Consider the following 25,371-nt stretch of genomic DNA (forward strand, 5'->3'; position numbering starts at 1 on the left):
GGAGTATATTGTACATTTAGAACTTGAAAGTTTTAGTGGCTATCTTTTATTTCCCAGGACCTCTGAATGCATCCCTAGTTATATTAGAAATATAAGTGTTGTGGCAGATATATATTGATACTTTGCTGTGACGTCACACTGGGGCAGTTCTAAATGTATCTCTATGGTGGAATGTTCAGCAGTTACCATGGTGACACAATGCACACATTAGCAATCATTGCCAATAAAGACTTAAAGATAACCTGAAAACTCAAGAAAAACACAACATTTAAACCACACATTTCCAAGACCCTGTGATCTAAACCAAAACAGGACCATGACTGTATATGGTTCTGTTTAAGCATTTGATTTTCAACAAAAAAGATGAGAGACGGTGAGAGTAACTAAATGAAAAACTGTTGACTAGTGCTTGCTATCTTATGACTATAATGTTATGTGAGAGGAACTTTTAACAGTACATCAGCTCACATGTTGTAGCTCCAGCTAAATCAGTCCTTTATGGTCAGATTGTGTTAACATAAAGCTCAGATTAAAGTTTAACTTGAGTAGCAGAGCTTCAAACAGAGCAGTGCCTCAGTTACTATCATGCACAATTTTGATGACGTCAGCTGCAAAATATCAATCGGAGTAGAAAAATGGGAATGTTTCTTTGTTCTCACCATTTGGGAGATCCCGAAGAAAGCCATGAGATAACCGTTTTGCTCCGGGTCCAGTTTGAACATGTCCAGAGCGATGATCAAGAACATCGATTGGAAGATCCCTGGAAAATATATGTACCACAAAAGTATGACAAATGTATGACTAATGCACCATTAAATAAGGACACTCCACCACACCACCACACACAGCATTACAACAGTCTAACGCATTGCTACCAGTTGCATAATCCACTTATACCATGGTCCCACAAAAGTAAAATAGTTCACTTTTAAATCTGACAACCTTTGGGCTCCCCATGGATGTCCAAGACATTAGTTATTTCTGTTTTAGTTGAAGCTAGTTCCTCCTATCAGTCATTAATTTGTTCTGTTGTATCCATTGCTATGGTAATGCTCACATTGTAGTGACGTAGAACAGTGATTAACTGTTGCTGGACTATCTGTGCTGTCACAGCATAGACCAGGGGTCAGCAACCTGCGGCTCCGGAGCCCCATGCAGCTCTTTCATCCTTATACTGCGGCTCTGCGTGGCTTGGGAAAATACATTTTAAGTATTTAATTGAAGTGTATTTTATTTGTATTAGTTCTTTCTTATTGTAGTTTAAACTGGAAGATTATTATGATCTTCAAATATTAAAATAAAATAATATTTTCACACACTCGCGGAACAATGTTAAAAACAAATACCGCTCACGCCTTACAAACACGTAAAGACACAGCCCTGATTTTCAGACGCTGTGCACATAGGGGTCAGGAGCAGGAGGATCTTCTTTGACATAACTTTCGCCCATCCCTCATGACGCACTAATAAACTCGTTCGTAGATATATCTTGAAAATCCTGAGAGGAATTCGCCACAGAAATCTATTTGATATAATGGCGAGTATATTATATCAGTTCTGGATCTGGTCTTGTCCTCCATGATGACGTATCACGTCAGACACTTCGCCCAAAATTAGAGCCACAAGCAAGTGAAAATGAGCCAAAACAAAAGTCTTTGGAGAGCTTTTTAACAAAGGGGAAAAGGCCAACTGAGGAGCCAGAAGAGGAGCCTACAACCACCAAGAAAAAGGAAGCTAAATTTAAGAGACAATACCTACTTAAAATATGGGTTTGTCGCTACAGGTACAGAGTCTGCTCTGAGTAATATGCGGGAAAAGCAAATGAGGCAATGAAACCTTCAAAACTGCTTCGGCACATGGAGACTAAACACCTGGGATTAAAAAATAAGCCTTTAGAGTTTTTTGAAAGAAACTGCGGAGCAGACTAGACATAATCACACTGTGGGTGTCATTGTCTCCCATCAGTCCTCGATGGGACCACCTCATCCCAAAGAAACAAGTGCAGGGCTCTCACTGATTTAGCAGTATAGTGAGTTGTATTTTTTATGCACTTAACTTATTTTTACCATATTTATCTGCCACGTGTAGAAGGCTGGTCCGTGAAAATAAAACTACATTATTCCATTCCATTATATTTTATTATTATACACCGTTTTAGTGTATAATAGTGTTTTATTTTCCATGGAAACTGGGTCCAAATGGCTCTTTGCATGTTAAAGGTTGCCGGCCTCTGGCATAGACTGTACAAAGAAGTGGACTAAGGGAGTGTGACGTCACCCATTGCATTTAACTCCAGCCAAATGAAATTCATTGAGACAAGCAGTTATAGAGGTGAATCTGAAGCTGAGTTCCATATTTGGAATTCAATCCATGAGTATCATACCAACCAAAGAGCCAATCAGGAGCAAGGTTGTGGAAGGTAACGCCCCTGAAGAGTTGGTTTAGTTGGGAGCGGGCACTTAGCAATGCTGTCAATCAAGCCTGTTGCTAACGCTAGCGACTTCGGCAAATGAAGGTAGCTCATTGGTCTGTTATTAATGTTCATATTGATTTAGGGACAAAATAGTGAAATAAAAAACACCAGGATCATGTAGGGTGGGTTAATACAAACATTTTAAGACCAAAATGGCTTGACAGCAGCAGCTATAGAGCGAGGGGCAATATTTTTTCAATAGAAAACAAGTCCACGCTCACTTCCAATTTGGAACGTGGTGGCTAGCAGGTTAATTAATGTCCATTTATACATACAATGTATGGGTTATGCAAAAATAACCCATACAAAAATAATACACAGCAGTCAGTATTACAATTCTCACTATGGTATAATGCAGCACAAATGCACCACTAATGTATAACAAATGTACAATCAGACGAGAGAGTTCAGTAAACAGTGAGAAGGCCTGTGTACACATTGAACACTAAAATATTTTGTCATAGTTTTTTCATCAATGTCATATTTTTCATAAAACTATGACAAAATGTATAGATATTACTGTTGAATGAGACTAAATCTAAGTTCCACTTTTCAATCCCAGAGCCCCAAACGTCCAATATTTAAATTATTTCACATTAAATGTACACTGTGTAACTTTTCTGGTGGGTGTTTGTCTCTTGCTTGTCTCCATGGAGATGGGATTGCCTTATCTACCTTATCTATATGTACCACATTATGCCATTCAGCTTATCAGTCTTGCTTTTATTCAATTAAGTGTTTTTATTTCTCAAAATTACATTGAAAACATGCATTCTGACTGTGAGTGGTGGTCTCTTCTCCACAGATCTGACGTGTAGTTTGGCCTGGTGATGTGATCTGCTTCCCTCCATAGTGATTGATACGTTTAATGCCATAATGTGTACCAACAAGCAAAGTAATAACATCTCCATGAAGACAGGTGTAACCCAGTGTAAAAAACATGATTAAAAACAAATATTGATAAAATTACAATGGGAATAAATGTTAATAAATAATTTTATGGCGTTCTTTATTGTGGAGACACAACCACCTTACAGTGATACCAAAGTCTCAGTTTCTACGGGAAAACTACGTTTAAAAACACAGCAGCCCACTTCCTGTATTATCAAATGACTTTACAAAGACAAGCAGAGTGTTATCAGTTTCAAAGAAGAACCTAAATAAGAAACAAAACACAACTGCACATATATTTTTGATGAGGAAGCAACATTACAACATCAATAAAACGAAATGGCATATTATAGGCCCTGAAAGGCTTGTACTAAACTCACCTGAAGGTAAACCCGCTGCGATTTTCACAATAAAAGTTGGAGTGACTCCTGGATACTTCAGTAATCTGGTGATCTCCCCCAAACTGAACAGGGACCTCTTCTCAGCTGAAAAACATAACAGGAAACAAGAGTGGTTATCCTGTCTCATCCTGTCATAGGAGGTCGTGGGTTAGGCTGAACAATATATGAAAAATCTATCTTGAAATTCAAAGAAATAATAGATCTAATCTTTTTTTTCCCATTTATTTATTATTTATCTGCAAAACAATGTTCCAGTACAATGTTCAAGTACATCTGACCAGCAAGACATACCATTACATCATACATCCAATACAACAGAATTTTCAAAAGATTTACATATCATTATTAATTATAGAAATAATGGTATTGCAAATAAACATTAAGGATGAAATACACTACTGAAAATAAATGCATAAACAAATTAAATAAACAATACTATCAGTACTATCAGTACTAATACAAAAATAAATGCATACAAATAAATAAATAATAATAATAGTGATAAAAAAATAAAAATAAATAAATAAATAAATAAAAGACCCAATTATACGGATAAAATCAGTCAGTGTTCCCTTCACTGAGAGGTGTTTGTGGTCCCTGAAAATAATTCAAAAATGGAGTCCAGGTCTCTAAAAATTGCTGTGTAGTTATCTTTAAAGTGTATCTAATTTTTTCCAATTTCAAAAAATACATAACATCTCTTATCTATCTAGCGAAAGTAGGTGGGGATAGTTGTTTCGAATTAAGTAGAATGACTCTTCTTGAGTGAGGTCAAAGACATAACATCTCGTGCGTTGCTTGATAAAGAGCAATCAATCATCAATCAAATACAGAACTTAAAGGGTTAGGGCAAATGGCTTTGCCAAAAATCTTTGTATATGCTTCAAAAATATCAGACCAGAAGGGGCCAAGTTCAGGACAGTATCAGAACATATGTATGTGATCTGCTGGTTGGCTTCTACAGCGAGGGCAGGAAGGATCTGTGTTAGGATACATGTCCGCCAGTCTTGCATTGGTAAGGTGAGCTCTTAAAACCACTTTCAACTGTATAAGACCATGCCACACGAAGATTGAGGATCCATGTATACGCTTAAGAGAAGCCTCCCACATCTCATCATACAATGCAAGACCTAAAGTCAGTCTCTCACCGCCTTTTAATTTCCTCAAGTGGTGGTGGACAGATGTTACTTATTAAGTTGCACAAAGTGGAAATGGACTTTTTAGCTGGGGAAAGTGAGAGAAGGCTGTCTAATAGATTATCATTTGGCAGAATGGGGAAAGAGGGAAAGTTCTTTTGTACAAAGTTCTTAACTTGTAGATATCCAAAGAAATCTGATTTTGGTAACTGAAATGCCTCACTCAGACCAGAGAAGGAAAGGAATTATCCATCAGAGAATAAGTTACATATAGATTTGATACCATTAATGTGCCAAGTTCCATAAGTAGCATCTAAAGAGGCAGGAGGAAAATTATGATTTCTCCAGATAGGGGCATAAATAGATTTATTTTTTTAAAGCAAAATGCTTTCTAAACTGTGTCCATATTTTTCATAGTTTGATTGACAATTGAATTTGATAATACAATGGAAGAGGCAGAGGCACTTACAAGTGAGGCTAGATGGATATGGCTGGTGCCATATTCAAGGGACACCCAAGATTCAGGTTGACTGGTGTAGTAATAATATATAGTAATAAAGAGTAATAAATAAAAATAGCAAAAAAAAAAAAAAAAAAAAAAAAAAAAAAAAAAAAATATATATATATATATATATATATATATATATATATATATATATATATATATATATATATATATATATATATATATATATATATATTTTGATAAAGAAAACTGGGAAGTGCAAGTCCAGCCCTTTTCTTTTGCCTTTGAAGGCTACATTTCCAAATGAAGGAGGTCAAAAGTTTGTCAAATGATTTAAAGAATGATTTCCTAATAAACACAGGGATATTTTGAAATAGGTATATGAATTTTGGCAGTATTCCCATTTTAATTATATTGACCTTTCCTGCCACCGACAAGGGGAGTTCTTTCCATCGTTCTAAATCTTGTATGCATTTTTCTAATAGGACAGTAAAGTTTTTAGTGAAAAGTGATGGCAAGGTGCACGTTACCTCCACTCCAAGGTATTTAAAAGAGGTTTTAGCCATTTTAAACTGCAGTACATCTACGGAGGGCACTGCATCTTCTTGTTTTAGGAAAAATAATAAACTTTTATTAAAATTGATTTTATAACCTGATAGTCTCCCAAATTGGTCCAGCAAGTTAATGATGGAAGGGACTGAGGACTGTGGGTCAGACACATAAAGCAACAAATCGTCTGCATAAAGAGCCAATTTATGGAATACACCACCTTGTTCTATGCCTTGAAAATTCAATTCATTTTATTTTTGTAACGCCCAAAATCACAAAAACAGTTGTCTCGAAGGGCGTTCATGTTTTGGTTGAAGAGGGAAACCGGAGTACCCGGAGGAAACCCATCCAGACACGGGGAGAAACATGCAAAACTCCACACAGAAAGGCCTGGGCGACCCGGGGATCGAACCAAACCTTCTTGCTGTGAGGCATGAGTGTTGCCACTCAGCCACCGTGCTGCCTACAAACAAAAACACACAAAAGTTTACAGCTTGTCTGAGGGCAATACCTAACGGTTCAATTACTAATGCAAACAGAAGAGGGGACAGTGGGCATCCCTGACGTGTGCCTCTACCAAAACGAGAATATCGAGACTGCTGTCCATTAGTTATGACTGACGCGACTGGTTCAGAATAGAGTAGTTTTATCCAAGAAATGAAACCGTCTCCAAAGCTGAATCTCTTCGATGTAGCAAATAAAAATTCTCACTCCACCCGGTCAAAAGCTTTCTCTGTGTCCAGAGATAGAACAATTTCAGTGTTTTGATCGGGCGGAGTGTGCATTATGTCAAGACGTCTCCACAAATTTCTTATAAAATTCAGTGCCAAACCCGTCAGGACCAGGTGTTTTGTTTGTCCTGAATGACTTAATAGCATCCTTGATCTCGATTATGGAGATTTTCAGTTTTTCAGAAGGGACAGTGGGAAAAGCCAGTTCATCCAAAAAGGAATTAATTTCAGGAATCAGGACAGTCTGGCAACTCCTAAATAAAGGACAGAGTGGTGTGGTTCGACACAGTTATACTATGATAAGGGAGTGGGTCTTTTCCAATAGTTTATTCTCAATTAAAAAATAATCTATATGAGTGTACACTCACCTGAAGGATTATTAGGAACATCACACTAATACGGTGTTTGACCCCCTTTCGCCTTCAGAACTGCCTTAATTCTACGTGGCATTGATTCAACAAGGTGCTGAAAGCATTCTTTAGAAATGTTGGCCCATATTGATAGGAGCATCTTGCAGTTGATGGAGATTTGTGGGATGCACATCCAGGGCACGAAGCTCCCGTTCCACCACATCCCAAAGATGCTCTATCAGGTTGAGATCTGGTGACTGTGGGGGCCATTGTAGTACAGTGAACTCATTGCCATGTTCAAGAAACCAATTTGAAATGATTTGAGCTTTATAACATGGTGCATTATCCTGCTGGAAGTAGCCATCAGAGGATGGGTACATGGTGGTCATGAAGAGATGGACATGGTCAGAAACAATGTTCAGGTAGCCCGTGGCATTTAAACGATGCCCAATTGGCACTAAGGGACCTAAAGTGTGCCAAGAAAACATCCCCCACACCATTACACCAACACCACCAGCCTGCACAGTGGTAACAAGGCATGATGGATCCATGTTCTCATTCTGTTTACGCCAAATTCTGACTCTACCATTTGAATGTCTCAACAGAAATCAAGACTCATCAGACCAGGCTCTGACCCCTAGCATCAACAAGGCATTTTCGCCCACAGGACTGTCGCATACTGGATGTTTTTCCCTTTTCACACCATTCTTTGTAAACCCTAGAAATGGTTGTGCGTAAAAATCCCAGTAACTGAGCAGATTGTGAAATACTCAGTCCGGTCCGTCTGGCACCAACAACCATGCCATGCTCACACCCCTAAATGCATTGAAGCAACTGCCATGTGATTGGTTGATTAGATTAATTGCATTAAGGAGAAATTGAACAGGTGTTCCTAATAACCTTTTAGGTGAGTGTAAGTGTGGTGGACATTGGAGAAAAAGGAAAAGGCTTTCCATTTAGGGTTATGGAACCTCCAAATATCAGATAAAGCAGCATGGTTTTTGAAATTATTAATAACTTTGGCAGGCTTGCACAGTGATTGCGGCTTATTGGAGGATCTATCAAGGTTGGGGTCGAAAACACAGTTAAAGTCACCTCCTATTATAATATTGTAATTGTCTTGCCTGGGCAAAGTAGCAAAAAGCTTAGTAAAAAAGACACCATCGTCCCAGTTTGGGGCACATACAGACAGCAGGATAACAGGGGTAAAGAACATATGACCCCTAACTATTACATAGCGTCCTGCTGAGTCCGAGATGACTTCTTCTAACTGAAGTGGTATGTCCTTATGCACTAAAATTGTGGTGCCCCTGGCCCTGGCACTGAAACTTGAATGAAAAATATGGTCAACCCAGTTTTTCCTTAAGTAATGTGGACTGGCCCTGCCTCAAGTGTGTTTCCAGAAGGAAGGCCACACCCACTCCCAATTGTCTAAACCACATTATTAACACCCTTCACATTTAAAGAGACAAAAGTAATGCTATGATTTTTTTCATGTTTGGTTATACTTGCCATAATAAGAGAAGTACTGTGATAATCTCAAAGTCACTCTGGGAACTTTGTAAATCGAAACAAGTCTGTGTGGACACATAAGGAGGTTAGAATGAAAAAAAAGGAAGGGAAAAAATTCAACTGCAGGAAAAGATAATAGAAATACACTGCTGCCTAAAGTTAAAATAAACTGGGACAGATTTGTCCATTATAGAGAATACAGCCTATATATATATATTTGTAGAATAACTCTTTTGTTTCCGTAAAATAAAACTTTAAAATAAGAATTTTAAAATCAAGGGCAAAGCAAACAGTCCAAATACAAACATTCATACTGGGCGGTGGTGATACACTGGTGAGACGAACTGAGAGCCGCACATCAGCCGCTCACCTGACCGCAGCTAAGACAGTGATCAGGTGAGTCCGGACCGGCTCATCGGCCCTTAAGCACATCGACGAGGAAGGAGCGCACGTGGTCTGGAGTGGAGAAAGTTATACCCTGTCCATTCTTGTTTATAAACTGAAGCTTAGCTGGAAAAAAACATCCTGTATGGAAATCCTGCAGATCTGAGCTGGGACTTGACTTCGGAGAAGGCTGCTCTCTTCTGTGAAACCTCTGGGCTGTAATCTGGAAAAATGTGGATTTCTGTCCTGCGGTAGATGAGTCGTCCCTTTTCCCAAGCAAGCTTCAGCATGAGTTCTTTATTCCGGTAGTAGTGAATCCTGGCGATAAGCGGGCAAGGAGCATCCTTGTTCCGTGTGTGGACACTGACATGGTGCGCTCGGTCAACTTCCACCGGGGAGGGGAACGTGTACAGATCGAGAACCTCCTTCAGACATTCAGCGAGGATCGCTTCCATGTCGGCTCGGGTTAGCACAGCGCCTTGTTTGCTAGTGGCACTGTCGGTACATGCGGTATCTTGGTTATCGCTGGTATGAGGGATTTCTTCTTTCACCAGAACACTTGGACTGAAATCGGTTTCTTTGTTGTTTTACCCATCTTAATAGATATTCTAAATGTACCCACACTGCGTTTTAGCAGACTTTTTACCAGTATTTTAAGGATTTCAGCAGAGCTCTCCCGGTGTTGCACCTATTCCACCATTAGCCAAACCGGAGGTCCATAGAGCCAATCTTTAGGGACATGCCATGTGACCCTGCTGAAACGAGCTTTAGTCCAACTATAAGTGCTGCTGCTGAAGCAGCAGTTACAGAGAGTGGCAACGTTTTTTAATACAAAGTGAATTGGAGCCAGAGTCGATGGAACCAGAAGAGCACTCATGCTCACTTACTATTTGGAACGTGGCAGCTAGCAGGTTATCTATGTCCACACATTTATACTGAGTATGGGTCCAACGAAGAGCTCTGGTCTCTCAAACAAAAGGTCCAAAAATTAAAGAGGCCATGGTGCCACTTCCACTCGGAGCAATCCCTAAAGGCATGGAAAATCTGCTTATTGATTTATAAGTCTCTGTAGAAGGCCCAATCCAGAAATTATTCAAATTTTATTAATTCATTACTTGAAGTAAACAAAAACATAAAACATTTGTACACCACTGTAGCCAGGCTAACAAACTACCACAGTGCAGTTGAACCCTCAATCCCTGCTACACTCAGCTGTAATGATGGCAAAACCATAGTATTAGAGATAAATTGAATTAAATTACTTTTAAGATTAGGACTGAGCAAGCCCAGGCTGTAAAACTAGTGTCCCACATAAGTCCAGCAGTGATACTAGACAGGTTTACTACTGTCGACCAAGCAGAGATAACTTCAGCCATTATATCCTCTAACACATCAAATTGTATGTTTGACCCTATTCCAAATAGACTCCCTAAAAGAAATCCTCCATGCAGTCAATAAACCGCTTCTAAAAAAAAAACCTTATCTTGAACCTGATCTATTAGCCAACTATAGACCCATCGCTAATCTTCCCTCTGTCTCAAAAATCCTTGAAAGAGTTGTAGTTAAGCAACTTTGTCGCCACCTACAGGCTAATGTCGTCACTCCAGTAACGTTTTGTCCAGCTGACAGATTAGAATTTTTCTTTTATTGTGAATCATACCTGGATGACTGAAGGATTACACAGACTACAGGCTAATAATTTCTTTTAAGTTTTTCAATCAGGATTCAGGGCTCACCACAGCACAGAAACTGCGCTACTAAAAGTCACACATGACTTGTTATTAGCTGCTGACAATGAACTGGTCTCAGTCCTGTTGGACCTCAGAGCAGAGGTTAGAATGTGACATAGGTGTCAGAGGAGCAGCCCTCAGCTTGTTTTATTCCTATTTATAGGATAGGTACTGTACTTGGTCTTATCTTGTTCAAACTCTATATGATGCCATTAGGTAATATAATCAGAAAACATTGGAATTAACTTCCACTGCTTTGTTGATGACACACAGCTGTGTAACCCAGGTGACAAATCCTGTATATCTCTCTCTTTTTCTCCCGTTTCTCTCTCTCCTGGCGTTTCAGCCTATATTTTGTCTAAGTTGCCAAGTCTCACGGTATTTTCAGTCATTCTTGCGGGTTTTCTACGTCATTGTGTCACATGGTTCATTCTAGCCAATCACGGTGAAGTTTCCGCGGTCATGTGACAAGGCGTGGCCAACCGGAGTTATCATACCGGCGCTAGCTGGGTGAAGGAGAGGTGTGTGTTGGAGGCTAACGGAGAGGCGTGCTGCAGGGACCTTCTGCTGTGACTCGCACACAAGTCAAAAGGACTTGTATGTGATATATCTGGTCTTTGACCCCGATGGCGAGCTAGTAAAGAAAGCCTACAGCGTTTACCTGTCCTAAGAGAGACGCTGACCTGTCCTAAGAGAGACGCTGACCTGTCCTAAGAGGGACGCTGACCTGTCCTAAGAGAAGCGTTCACTTGTCCTAAGAGAACGCATCGCAGAGCCGCACTTCTCCCACCGGGCTGGTAGGGGGCTCCTGGCAGCCCATCATACTCTCCCAACACACCCACACCTGTGGAAAATCTCTCCTGGAACTCTTTTGCACTTACCTCTCCCTCTGGAACCCAGTCCTCTCCAGATGGGGCTTTGAACTGTGTGAGCTGGGTATACATTGACAAGTTGCCTTTTTGCACTGTAAATGAACTCGGACCTTTTCAATCCAGTGCAATAGTTGCGGAACTCTGACACATGTCACTTTAACAACTACTGACTCTTTTGGTATTATTGCACTGCCATTATTGGTTTTGCATTTAATTATTTTGATTTGTTTCAAGTGCTTGCTGATTGTAAATATTTACTGCACTTCTGAATGGCCATTCATGTGAACTGTCTGTCTTAAATGTTGCATGTCATTTATCATTTCTAATATATAGTACCAACCAAACTCAATTTCAGTCTCCTGTCACTTCCCTCCTAGAGCATTCTCTAGTCTTCTGATTATTAGCCCATTAACCCTTTCTTACTATATAACGACTGCACCATAGTATTGCCTCACTGTTAATTGAGCTATTTCCTTACATCACGCAGTTGCTACAGCTGTACTTATCAATGAAACCAGATCAGACTGATCGAGTAGACAGATTTAGTGCCTGCGTGAAGGACGTAAAAACCTGGATGATACTTAATTATGTATTATGTTGAACTACGCCATGCCCAGAAACAAATCTCTACCAAAGATGAGGAGATTGACATTCTAAAGAAGCAGGTAAATATTGCTAAAGATGGTGCTGCTAAACACAAGGCCAAGTGGAGGGAATTTGAAGAGAAGGTAAAGCTTCTGCAAGATGAGCGAGATAACTTCAGAGAAGAATTGCTCAAAGCAAAATCAGAAATTAGCGTTTTGGAGGAGAGAAACGCTATGCAGATTGACAAATTTAAACGCAAAGAGAAGGAAAACCAGAAGTATGTGAAGGAAATCCTTCAATTTAAGGAAGACTTGGACATTTGGATCATCAATTATGAGTTTATAGAAAAGGAGAAAGAGGAGCTGAAATGTCAAATCCAAAAGGTAAAAGAAGATTTGAAGTTTCAGCACAAGATGGTGGATCTACAGTGCCTCCACTCTGTTGAGAACAAACTGCATATGAGAATCACGGTTGTGGATGTGAAAGGTCCTAAATTTCCCATGGTAACTTCCGCTCCACAAAATACCAAGATCCAATTGTTGGAGAAAGAGGTAGCAACCCAAGCAGAGGAGATCCTGAAGTTAAAAGAATGTCAAGATTTGCGAGGCAAAAATGCTCAGGTTCTGGGAAAGTACGAAAAATGTCGTGTCGCATTACGGAATACTGAAGAGTGATCAACGCAGTGAGTAAACAGCAGAAGAGCAAAGGGCGGAGCCTAAAAGCACCCGTAGCTCTGTCTGTCTCCGGGCGAGGCATCCAGAGGCCAGTGTAACCTTTGAACTTTGATATCTGTGTAAATCTTCAGTCGTCCAGGGCTGATCCATCGCAAAAGACAAAGTTAAAATCTGTCAACTGGACAAATCATTGTAAGAGTGAAAACGTTTTGCAGTTGATCCAATCCTCATCCTCAGACCCAAAACAATGAGAACAATAGCAGTGTCGTTAAGGCCTGAATAGAGTAGTTCCAGCTGAAACTGGAGACAATAGATGTTTGTAGTTTCAGCGTAGTTAGCCCCTCCCCTCAGACAGATATAAGACAGTGGCCACCAGCAATCTGACCAGAACTGAAGTAGCGGCTTGGATGAGCAGCGAAATGTCCAGTTGATACATTTTAACTTTATCCTTTGCTTTGAACTTTGAGCATAAATAAGATGCAACTTAATGCAATTTCAAGAGTGTAGTAATATTTTTTTCTTTTGTTGACTTTTTGGTATGTCTGTTGTAAGTAGGAATGTTAAAGGCACTGTACATGATTTTCCCAGGTATTTAAGTAAAATGTGTCTTGCCCCGGCACAGATATATTGTATAAGCGGCTCTTGAGATCAAAATAAGTCTGCTGTGTACTGTTTGCATGTAATTATAAAGCGTTACTAGTTAGCTTTACTGTTGTGACAAACCTCCGCTCTGGTCTGACAGTTGTGAAACTTATAAACTCATTGTGGTGAATCATTTGGATGCTCTGAATGTATAAGACAAGTGAGGAATAACTGTGGACCACTGCAAACAGTGTAAAATGAACTAGTAGCACTTTGAGATTTGTCTTCAAAAGTGCATTATAAATAAAAAAAATCTTTCATTATTAGTTTAGGAGTCTAAACCACAACCTTCTTATTGAGAGGAGGCGCCAGGATAACCACTCTGCCACAGTAACACAGAGAGGACATGCACACTCCACTCAGAGATCAGGAGTTTAACCCACAACTTTGCATTTTCTCACCTTCGCTGTTGGTTTTGGTTGGAGCTTTGGTGGTTTTTGGGATGAACTTTAGAACCAGGAGCAGACTGAAGGCACTCCCCACAGCCCCCACACACGCTGTAAACTTCTCTCTGCAATAAATATGAAAGCAAATATTACATTCTATAAGCTTGTTTCATAGGTTTGTTATGATTGAGATTTCTGCCTGTTGACTACATTGAAATTGTATAGATACACTGCCATAGTGTATCTATACAGTATATGTAGTGCAAGATCCAAGTTACTTAAAGAGGGGGTGTTATGCAAAATCGGCTTTCATGAGCTTTCTACCATGTTATGACATTGTTCCCTAATCAAAAACATGAGGTCATTCATGCATGTTTGAGTAATCTAGAAACTATTCAAACCCTCCTTATCCTTAGCAGTATACACCTGTACAAGGCTCCACCCACACCCCTTCATCACCCATGCTCTCACACAGCAATTTCCCTTGAATACAGTGTTTCCTGTTGCGGGGGTTACGTTCCAAAAATAACCCGCGTTAAACGAAATCGGCGGAGTAGAAAAATGTATTTTTTACAATTATATATTTTTAAGGCTGTAAAACCTCTCACCACACTTTACTACACCACATTCTCAAAGTTCAAACCTTCGTAGATAAAAAAAAAAAAAGCACAGTATTATAGAACGAAACCAATTACTATACAGTACTGTAAATAAAAATGACAGCTTTTAGAAATACTGTAACAAATTAAATTTTAATGATCAACCTATGTGGTTGGACACATAAGAAATGATTAATAGTGACTCACGTGTATTTCACAGTTCCTCTTACCCCGCCTCTGTGTGCTGGCGTCCCTGAACTGTAATAATACTGTCATAATGTTCCTTTTCCTGCAATCACTGTTCCACAAAGTTAAAGCAGACTCCATCCACACGATGGTTACAACCCTTTATGCATCTTTGTTAAAACTTATTGCTGCTGTCCTCCTTGTGTTATTTTCCTCCTTCTTTATGTCGAGTTCACAGTCTCTGGTGGATGCACGTCTTGGACGTCCTGTGTTTTTGCAGCACGTCTTCAAGCGTCAGAGCAGCACGAATCTGGCGTTGACGCGGCGCTCCTTGAGCATCCAGGCGTCAGAGGCTCAGACGCATCAAAAAATTGAAAAAGCTGAACTTTTTGGCATTTGACATGCAGCGTCAACTAATCAGAGACTAGGCTCCACTGACAAAGCAATGTCATTATCCGGAACAAGTAGAAAGACATCAGCCACAAACTAGAGGCAGCTTAATTACGCATTAAGATGACGTGCGTCCAGAGCATCTATGACGTGCCCTCAAATGCAAAGGCATCCGACACATACTTGATGCCCCAGAGTAACACTGCTAACATCGAAAATGTATGTAAATTTGGCTGAGCGCATTCTGTACTGTACAGGAGACACGCCACGTCCATTAGTCAATCAAGACACAGAACACAATGCGCCTTCATACAGTGTAAAAAAAGCATGCAAAACAGTGAGATAGCGAAAAGTGAACCGCGATATAGCGATGGACCACTGTATACAAAGGCACAATATAAAACAATACACTACAACTTTTCAAACCTGATGCAGTGTGCAGTAGTGTCATTAGCTGATTGTGTTGTGATGTTGTAAAGTGATTTTGATTTTGCGTCCCCTACAGCACACAGAGCAGTACTGACCCGTAGCGTGTGTTCAGATGCCCTCCCAGCGTGGAGCCAGCGATCATGCCGATGCCGAAGCACAGTCCGAGTTTAGAGAGAGAGTCGGCTCTTCTGTCTGGGTCTGAGAGGTCCGTCACCACCATCTGAGACGCTGCAGTTGCAAGAAATGTTGAAGAATATTCAAGTAAAGACTGTTCAAGTTTATTGACATCATGTTTTGTGTTTTAGGACAGTGATTTACAATTTCATGATTTCAAACAAATCCAGTTGGTTTAAACCTAAAAGGACTCGCTGATCTGAATGGTCACTACCTAAACCCCAGCACCTGCAGCCAATCATGAATCAGTGCTAGTGCAGCCTCTGCAGCTCAGTGAGTGAATTCTGGGCTGAACTTTCACATGACGCCTGTCCATAAACTGAGAATGAGAAACTTATATCTGTAGGTTAAGGCTCTGGCAACACAGATTCAGTTGTGACTTGTAATACCATTGTTAAAACAGTAAGAGTGCGAGCTACATAGAGTTCCTTTAAAATGATACAGGTCAAATATATGCCAGTACTCCTTTCTGTGCATTTATCAGTGGATTAGTTACTTGCTATTTTCTTTCAAACATCTCTAACATTTTGAACTGCCTGGACCAAGACTAGTTCTGAAAGTCTGTTTTGTGATTGGCTGGCTTGTTACCGGGCAGAACGTGCATGAAGAGTGTGGGCAGTTTGTGGATAAAAAGCATGGCAGGGTGTTCCGCTGAGGCCAGGAGCAGAAAGAAGACAATGGTGGCGCCACAGGACAGAGACAGAGCCGCCTGAGCCCCAAACAGGTCACCGAACCTGGGGAGAGAGCAGGACACGGGGAGTACTCTGCACACTGGGGAAACTCTGCGACAGATTCACTGTTTTTGATAGACATCTCCAAATTTCAGACCACAAAAGTTGAACCTTGTCATTATCTGTTTGAAATTCCAGCTGAGAATTCTGACCTGTCTCCAGCTCAGGTTAAACTACAGAGATTCTATAATGTTGTGACGACTACTACTGCTGCTCATCCTGATACTGATAAATGCTACAATTGTATTTTGAGAAATATTTTAATAAGTACTAATACTATTAATAATACTCATTTGCAGGGACATGCACAGAACATTTAGAAAGCCACTGCTCTATCCTCCACAAAGACAGTTTTGCTAACCCAATTTACGTATAGTCAAACATATGTTCATCAGCTGTTAATAAAAAAATGTTTCTGGGATGAATTTGCTTTCAATGGATGTTGTAGACGATAGCTTTGTCAGTCACGATATTAAAACTCTATTTTGATACTATGAAATAGACTTGATGCTCGATACTGATTTCGATACCACGATGATAATAAAAACACACGCTTTCTTTAGACAACTGAATGTGATTTTCAGCATTAAATAATACTACTTTCCATATTCCCATGTGGCCTTGTATCTGTGTAATCTCTCAGTGGTCCAGGTAGGTTGTATACTAGTCTATGTGTCTTATACTTGTTCTGATACAGCTCAAAATCATTCTAAAGCTATTCAGGAAAGGTTCATTTCTGTCCTGTGACTGTGATTTTTTTTTTTCTTAGAGTCGATACCTGCTACCCAATTCCTCAAATGAGTATCTAGTTTCAATGCTAGTTTAAGTATCGATTAGTATCTGATTTTTAATACTTTTGACAACCCTAGTCTGCTTTAAGGAAAAAGTTCATCATTGTCTTGTACATTTTGCCTTTTCAGAGCCTGTAGCCTCTAAACTGAATTAAGTAGGGAAAAATCTCCAACAAACCTCATACATGGTTTAATCAGTCAATCTGTAAATATAAATCTCTTACCTTATTGGTAATTAAAGAGATTAAAATGTAACTAAAATCACAGGACCACCATCCTCCTGCTCTGTCCCTCACACTGCAGACTCTAGGGATATTTTGGAGATAAAAAGTCTGATTAGGGGGTCACCACCAGTGATGGCAGCGTGAAAAGTCCGCAGCGACAAATTGATTAAAAAAAATCCCCTAAACGAACTTATGAAGCGTGTTCTGCCACACTAGGAATGTGTTAAAAGGGGAAGAAAATGACATCCAAGAAAAGTCAAAGGAGGAACGCTCCACTACACGAGAAAAACTTTGAAGATGAAGACGCTAACTCTGTTAGCCAAGATGAGGGCAGCGGTGAGGCCGGCGGCGGCGGCGAGGATAAACTGTCATTAATCCTGAAGGAAATTAGAGAGATGCGAGAGGAGAATAAAAAACAATTTGGCGACTTAAAACAAGATATTGCACAGACAAATGTGAGATTGGACGAAGTGGAGCAAAGGTTTGTAACTATCGATGATCGTGTGCAGGGGGCGGAGGACATCATTACTGAATTAGTGAAGCAACAAGTGCAACTTCAACTAAAAGTATCTGACTTAGAGGGACGCTCCCGTAGGAAGAACATAAGAATTTACGGTGTCCCGGAGGGGGCTGAGGGGTCCACGGCTCTATCAGTTATCCCGTTTGTGGAGCAGTTACTGCGTGAAAACCTGGATCTCCCAACTACTAAAGATTTGCTAATCGAGAGAGCGCATCGAGCCTTGGCGCCGCGACCCCCGGTGGACAGCCAGCCCAGATCTATAATCATCAGATTCCAAAGTTACCGGATCAAAGACGAAGTGCTCAGAGCGGCCTGGCAAAGGAAAGGCTTCACATGGAAGGGGAGCAAAATCAACCTGGATCACGACTACGCGCCAGATGTTTTGGCAAGAAGAAAGGAATACGGAGAGATCAGGAGGGTCCTTAAAGCAAGCAGCATAAGATTTCAAACGCTGTATCCAGCTCGACTTAAGGTCTTCCTGAAGGATGAGACGAAGATATATGATTCAGTAGAGGAGGCTGCGTCAGATCTGGCTGATAAAGGTTTACCTGTAACGAGGGTGGAGCGCCCGGTTTCCTCTCTGGAGAAACTACAGCGGTACAGTTGGATGCCAGCGCCAGGACGACGTAAACGGGGTTTTAAAGAAAAGCTACAGGTGTTCAGGCGGGAAGTATCTGAAGGTACCAGCAATTGAAGGAGCAATAATGGACAGGTATGGAGTGGATATATTTTGAGAAGGACTTAAGAACTTGGATGCAGGACGTGAAATATTTAATGTCGGGGACAATAGTAAAATGACTGTTTCAGAGGGCCCTCGACGCCAAGCAGGCCAAAGAGGATATCCCCTGGAGCCGAGGTCCAATAGAGTTGGGACCTCATCCTTGGAAGTGGGTATGAATGTTCGCGGTTTAATTGTTTTAACTACTACAAGGTTTAGTTGTAGTTTTTATGTTCGTGTTTGTTGTTTCGTTAAAAGGGGTAGCTACACAATAGTTCTGATTGGAGTTGTTTACTTTACTAGACTAAGGAAATATGCATAGTGATGTACTGAAATGCATTTCTTTTAACGTGAATGGAGTATTAAATCCAATTAAGCAATCTAAAATTCTTTCTAAACTTAAAAAAGAAAAGGCCCAAATAGCTTTTCTCCAGGAAACACATATGTCTGGGTTAGAGCACGCTAAGCTTCAGAGGCAAGGTTTTAAATATGTATTTGCCTCATCATATAAACAGGCTCATAAAAGAGGAGTTGCCACATTAATATCTAGTGAACTGACATATGAACATGGGTCCGAGATTATAGATGAGGGAGGACGATTTATTAAGATTACTGGTAGATTAGAGGGCATTGATATAACTTTGATAAATGTATACGCTCCACCAGGGAGTGATTGGCTCTTCTATAAAAGCATCTTTGAGCTGATGGCCACGTCCCATGGTCTGGTGATTTGTGGCGGAGATTTTAATATCAGGCTAGACCCAAACCTGGACTCATCACGGAGGAGTACCCAGAGTAACCCACTAACAAAAAAAGTTAGATCCTTGATGGAGGAGCTGGGTGTTATAGATGTATGGAGAGATATGCACCCAACAACTAGAGATTATACACATTTTTCAAGCCCACACTCAGTTTACTCAAGGATTGATTATTACTTTGTCTTTAGTTCTGATAGACTTAAGATAAAGGATTCTCAAATATTAACGATCGACATATCAGACCATAGCCCAATAATCCTGCTGCTAGATTTAAAAAAAGATACAAAGAGAACCTCGCGGAAACTTAATTCAAATATTCTCAATGACTCCACAACAGTAGAGAAACTTAAAAAAGATATTAAAGAATATCTGGAATTTAATGATGATGGTATAATTAAGCCCACAATCTTATGGGATGCATTAAAAGCAGTTTTAAGAGGGAAACTTATCTCCCTAACAGCGTTCATGAAAAAAACTAGGGGTCAAAGTCTGGCAGATCTACAGGCAAAATTGAAACAGATGCAAAACAGGGACAGCCAAAACATCAATGTCCAGTTGAGAGCTGAAATAAAGAAAGTACAGAAACAAATAGATGAGATTTATAATTTAGAAGTGCAAAAAAAGTTGACGTTTTTGAAACAGAAACACTATGAGGTTGGAGCAAGATCGGCAAAAATTTTGGCCTATAAACTGCGAAAACAACAAAGGGAGAATACAATTTATAAGATAAAAAATCCTACTACTGGTCAGGTGATAGATTCGAGGGAGAAAATTAAAGAATGTTTTGGGAAATTCTATCAAGAATTATATACTCAACCACCAGCAGCTAATGAGAAGAGTATTGATAGGTTTTTGAGTGGCCTTGAGCTGCCCAAAATCCAAGATTCACAAAATGAGATGTTAGTGAAACCAATCACAATCAAAGAAGTTAACCTTGCCATAACAAAGTTGAAGTCTGGTAAATCCCCAGGCTCTGATGGGTACACAGGAGAGTGGTATAAATGCCTGAGGGCAAATCTAACACCACTGTTGTTGCGGACATTTAACTAGGTATTACAAACAGGTGAAATTCCTCCCTCATGGTGCGAAGCCATTATATCACTGATCCCAAAAGAAAATAAAGACAAACAAGAATGTGGAAACTATAGACCTATAAGTGTCCTCAATGTGGATTATAAATTATTTACTTCCATATTGGCACGTCGATTAGAAAATATTCTGCCAGAGATAATTAATCTAGACCAGACAGGATTTATTCATCAAAGACAAACATTGGACAACATCAGGAAGTCACTACATATTATAGAACACGTAACACGTCAAAAAACTGAAGCATTAATAGTGGGGCTAGATGCAGAAAAGGCCTTTGACTCTGTAAGGTGGCTTTTTCTCTATAAAGTAATGGACAGATTTGCTTTTCATGGCAAATTTACCAGAGTGATCCAATCTCTATATTCAAAACCAACTGCACAGGTAAAAATTAATGGTGATCTCTCAGACTCATTTCAGTTGGAAAGGGGAAGTAGACAGGGCTGCCCAATTTCTCCGCTGTTATTTTCTTTATTTATTGAGCCTCTTGGATAATGGATAAGACAAAGCTCCCAGATTAAAGGGGTGACAATGGCAGGGGTCGAACATAAGGTGGCAATGTTCGCAGACGATGTACTAGTTTACATGGAGGATCCTGAGAAGTCATTTAATGAGCTGATGATTATGTTGAAAGAATTTGGGAATTTATCTGGTTACAGGCTTAATATTGCCAAAACACAGGTGATGGCCATAAACTTCACTGCTTCAGTAAAGCTACAGGAAGGATATAATTTGAACTGGGAAGCAACGGGAATGAAATATTTGGGTATCACAATGACTAAAGATCTTTCAAATCTGTTTCAAATAAACTATGAACCGCTGTCATTAGCAATCAAAGAGGATTTGTATAGATGGAGTCTCATCCCTTTTTTAAGTTTGACTTCCAGAGTGAACTCCATCAAAATGTCCGTACTTCCTAAATTGCTATACTTGTTCAGAACACTCCCAGTGGAAGTACCGGACAATTATTTCAGGGAGTGGGACAAACAGATATCACGTTTTATCTGGGAAGGTAAGAAACCTAGGGTGCGGTATAGTACAATGCAATTAAGAAGAGAAAAAGGAGGCATGGCCCTTCCCTGCTTAAGACATTATTACTATGTATCTCAGTTGGTTCCGCTTCTTTATTGGTGCAATGATGATTACAAAGCAAAGTGGAAGGAAATGGAGTTTAAAATGATAAAAAAGTTCCCTTTGCAGGCCTTTATAGGGGATAAAAATCTATGGTCACAGGTGGGTGAAATGGGCAACTGTTGCATGGGTTTAACTTTGAAGATCTGGCAAAAGGTGGTAAATTTAACTCAAATTCAGAAAATGATAACTCTATTTAGATGGTGTGCTTATGACACAGAGTTTCCCCCGAACAGAAGTGATTGTGTTTTCAAAGCTTGGATAGACAGGGGTCTGACCACCTACTTGTCATACACAGAGAGAAACACTTTTCTCAGCTTTCAGGCAATGCAAAGTGGATACAATCTGCGGGCAAATGACTTTTACAGATACTTACAAATCAGACATTATTTTAACTCAAATTGCAGTTTAACAAACTTTACACAATCTGAAGAAGCTTTTTTTAAAATATTGAAATCGGCATATGGGCTATCTACCCAAAAAATGATTTCTAAAGTATACAATGCACTTTATGTGACTGACAAGTGTAATACGCTATATGTGAAACAGAAATGGGAAAAGGAGGCAACAATTAAAATGACTGAGGAGGATTGGGACAGCATCTGGTCATTCCAGTGGTCATCGACGGCATCCCTGTCCTGGAGAGAACACTGCTGGAAGAACATTATTAGATATTTTAGAACTCCTGCACAGGGGAGCAATAAGTCGGCATGCTGGAGACAGTGTGGTTCTGAGGAGGGGAATCACTACCACATATTTTGGGCTTGCTCCAAATTAAAACTGTATTGGAGGGAGATCCATGTGCGGTTAAACTTAGTTTTTGGAGTGAACATGCCATTCAACTTTGAAACTTTGTACTTAGGTAGGGTTGCTCTTTTGGAACGGAGAAGTGATAAAAAGCTGTTGCAAGCCCTCCTGGCAGCAAGTAAAAAGAACATCACTAAAAAATGGCTAAATTCTGCTCCGCCTTCAGTGGATGGCTGGATTGATATAGTAAATGAAATATTTAAGATGGAAAGGCTAACGTACACAATAAACATTCAAAGGAACAAATTTTATTGTATTTGGAACAAGTGGATTAAGTATATCGCTCCAATTAGAACAGACTTTTTGTGACTTCTCCATTTTGGGTGAAGATTTATATTTTTACGGTATAATGCATATATAAATGTTTGACTACACTTTATTTTTCCATGTAAGCTCCCCAATTCTTGTAAATAGTTTTTGGTGTGTTTTTGTTTTTGTTTTTTGTTGTTTGTTTTTTTTTTTTTTTTTTCCTTTCTACTCCTTTATTATATTAAAATGGGATGGGACTAATCGACCACGGTATAGTTTTGACAAGCACTTTTCTTAGGGGCTTTGATCAATAATGTTTTATACAATACTTGTACTGGAAAAATGTGCCTGTGATATGTGTTCTTCCTGAAATAAAATATTCATAAAAATTCAAAAAAAAAAAAAAAAAAAAAAAATTCAAAAAAAAAAAAAGTCTGATTAGAACCAAAAAACAATACACTCACATTGTCGCAAATGTTACAATTGCAATATTGAAAAATAAGTTTGAACAACTGTTAAATAAAACAGTATCCCTAACATGATAATTTGATTAAGAACAAATATCTTCTCAGAACTTGATGTGTTTGACCACATGGTGAAAGTAAATGGACTCTTATTCTTCTGCATTGAAAATGACATTATATTGTATAATTATGATAAATATGTGGAATAAAAATCTGGGGTTATATGATGTTATATGTTCATCAAAAGAGTGTCTTTCATTGCAATATTGAAATTAGTGCCAAGTTTTGTTTTTTTACTTTGAGTTTGAAATTTTTGTACTGTGACAAAACTATGCCCTATGAGATGACCTGCTGAACTGTAGATTTACAGTCCTGTTTCTAAATGAAGTTGATAAAGCTTGTTGCAATTTCCCTAAGTGGGTGAAATGGGGGCATCTAGTGGACGGATCAGAAACTGCATTGACAAATTTCGGGTGTGTTACAGTTCGGGTGTGTTGACCCTTCTTAAGGTTGAACATGAGCACATGGAGCTGTTCCTCATCCCGACACCTCTGTTCAAGTCCCAGTGCCTCCATGTTAAAGTAAGACTGCTTATGTTTATATGATTTGATTGGGAGAATTACATTATTATATTATTTCTGCATTGCGGCTCCTAACTCGATGTAGACCTGTTATTGTTTGCTTCAGAAACCATGGCATGCTTGGACAATAAACTTACAAACCGGATCTCCTTTTGTGTTTCATCTCTTTAACTGGAGAAGGTCAAAGTGGCCATTCCAATGAACTAAGTTTCTAAGTAAAGTTAATATTGTGTACCTCCCAAACAGCGGATTCCCGATGAGCTGCAGCACTCCCACCAGAGTCTGCAGGTACCCGAACCACAGCGTATCAAAGCCCAACTTCTTCGCCAAAAACTGAGACAAACAACAGGTTAGTAAATATAGAAACATCAAATGCTTCAGATATTCTTCTGGGTTATTAAAGAGGGAGTATTTGACTTCTATGGGGTATTCACTTCTAACACATAACATATTTAGATGACCATGTTATCCTTTATTGTTTTGAAAATAATATATAAACTGTGTATTAGTATATAAGTTTCACTTTAATTTTTGGTGCTCTGAACCCTCCTCCCTATTCTCTCCACACTAAGTCACTCCCCCTTCAGTGCACCATCACAACACAATCAGCACGCATCCCACTAATGAAATTACTGCACATTGCATCAGGTTTGTGAAGTTGTAGTGTCATACTTTTGTATATTTTTTGAGAATTGTCATGTAGGAGCATGAGTGACATAGGCTTGTGGGCTGAGCATTGCACAAAATCTTACTGCTAGCCGTATGGAGAGATTACTAGATTATTCATCTAGCATGCATGGATAACATCTAAAACTTCTTCATGTTTTTGATGAAGAAACAATGTTATAACAATGTTTTAAAAAATCTGATTTTAAGCAGATTTTAACACTTAAAACTTAACTCTTTTAGACTTGGGAAATATGTGACATTATCTTACCCCTTATTTTTACAGATGATGGCTAACGCTAACTAACTGGTGACTGTAATATAATTGGAGAGAGACTTGTTTAACAGAACAAATCAGCACGCCTTCTGGTCAGACTGTGTTAAAACAAAGCTCAGATTAAAATCTAATTTAAGCTTCAGACAGAGTAGAGCCTCCAGTTAGCATCAAACCCTCAGGGAATATTGATGACGTCAGCTGCAAAGTATCAATACTCAAACTGCAGAGGGACCTGCATACCACCAGAGGGACGTGTATCACAGTTTGAGAAACACTGCCCTAAACAATAAAACATGCATTCCATAATAGCATAGTTAAAGATGCACAGTGTAACTTTGGCTATCTGTGGCTATGTTATTATTTCACCTGGAATGTTCCACAATATGGCATTAAACTGGAATTTATTCAATTACAGATTTTGGTATTCCTCAAAAATACCTCCAAAAATGCATTCTTACTATGGCAACATGTCCTATTTTCATTATTAGGACACTCTGCCTTGTTTAAACCAGGAGAGACTTTTAAGTGGATATGTCATTTCACTAAAACATGGTTAACATCATTATATTTAAGATTTTGCTAATAATCTTGTACAGATTTTATTTTTTGGGGTAATTTATAACTTTACTATCACCTAGCATGGGAATAGAAAAGAAAGTACTATTATTTAATGCTGAAATTGGTGTCAAGTCTGTTTCTTAGTATAGAAGTTTAGATCAGACGGTAACCTTAATTTGTCTGCTCAGTGTTTAAATTGATGTGTTTCTTGTGCATATAGGAATTATTGCTGTCATAGAAAACCTTT

At 39.3% G+C, this 25,371-nt stretch overlaps 1 protein-coding gene across 1 annotated transcript in view; it reads right to left on the reverse strand.

Moving 5' to 3' along the window:
• Positions 1-25,371, reverse strand: part of slc22a18 (solute carrier family 22 member 18) — a 29,801-nt gene that overhangs the window by 3,731 nt on the left and 699 nt on the right. The window contains exons 2-7 of the mRNA XM_033986275.2: positions 23,859-23,956; positions 16,149-16,294; positions 15,482-15,614; positions 13,798-13,907; positions 3,745-3,849; positions 660-760 (exon numbers count right to left, since the gene is read on the reverse strand). Coding sequence (XP_033842166.1) covers positions 660-760; positions 3,745-3,849; positions 13,798-13,907; positions 15,482-15,614; positions 16,149-16,294; positions 23,859-23,956 — 693 coding nt within the window. The remainder of the gene's footprint in view (positions 1-659; positions 761-3,744; positions 3,850-13,797; positions 13,908-15,481; positions 15,615-16,148; positions 16,295-23,858; positions 23,957-25,371) is intronic.

This window comes from Periophthalmus magnuspinnatus, chromosome 3 (genome assembly GCF_009829125.3).
Source record: "Periophthalmus magnuspinnatus isolate fPerMag1 chromosome 3, fPerMag1.2.pri, whole genome shotgun sequence".
Classification (NCBI taxonomy): Eukaryota; Metazoa; Chordata; class Actinopteri; order Gobiiformes; family Gobiidae; genus Periophthalmus; species Periophthalmus magnuspinnatus.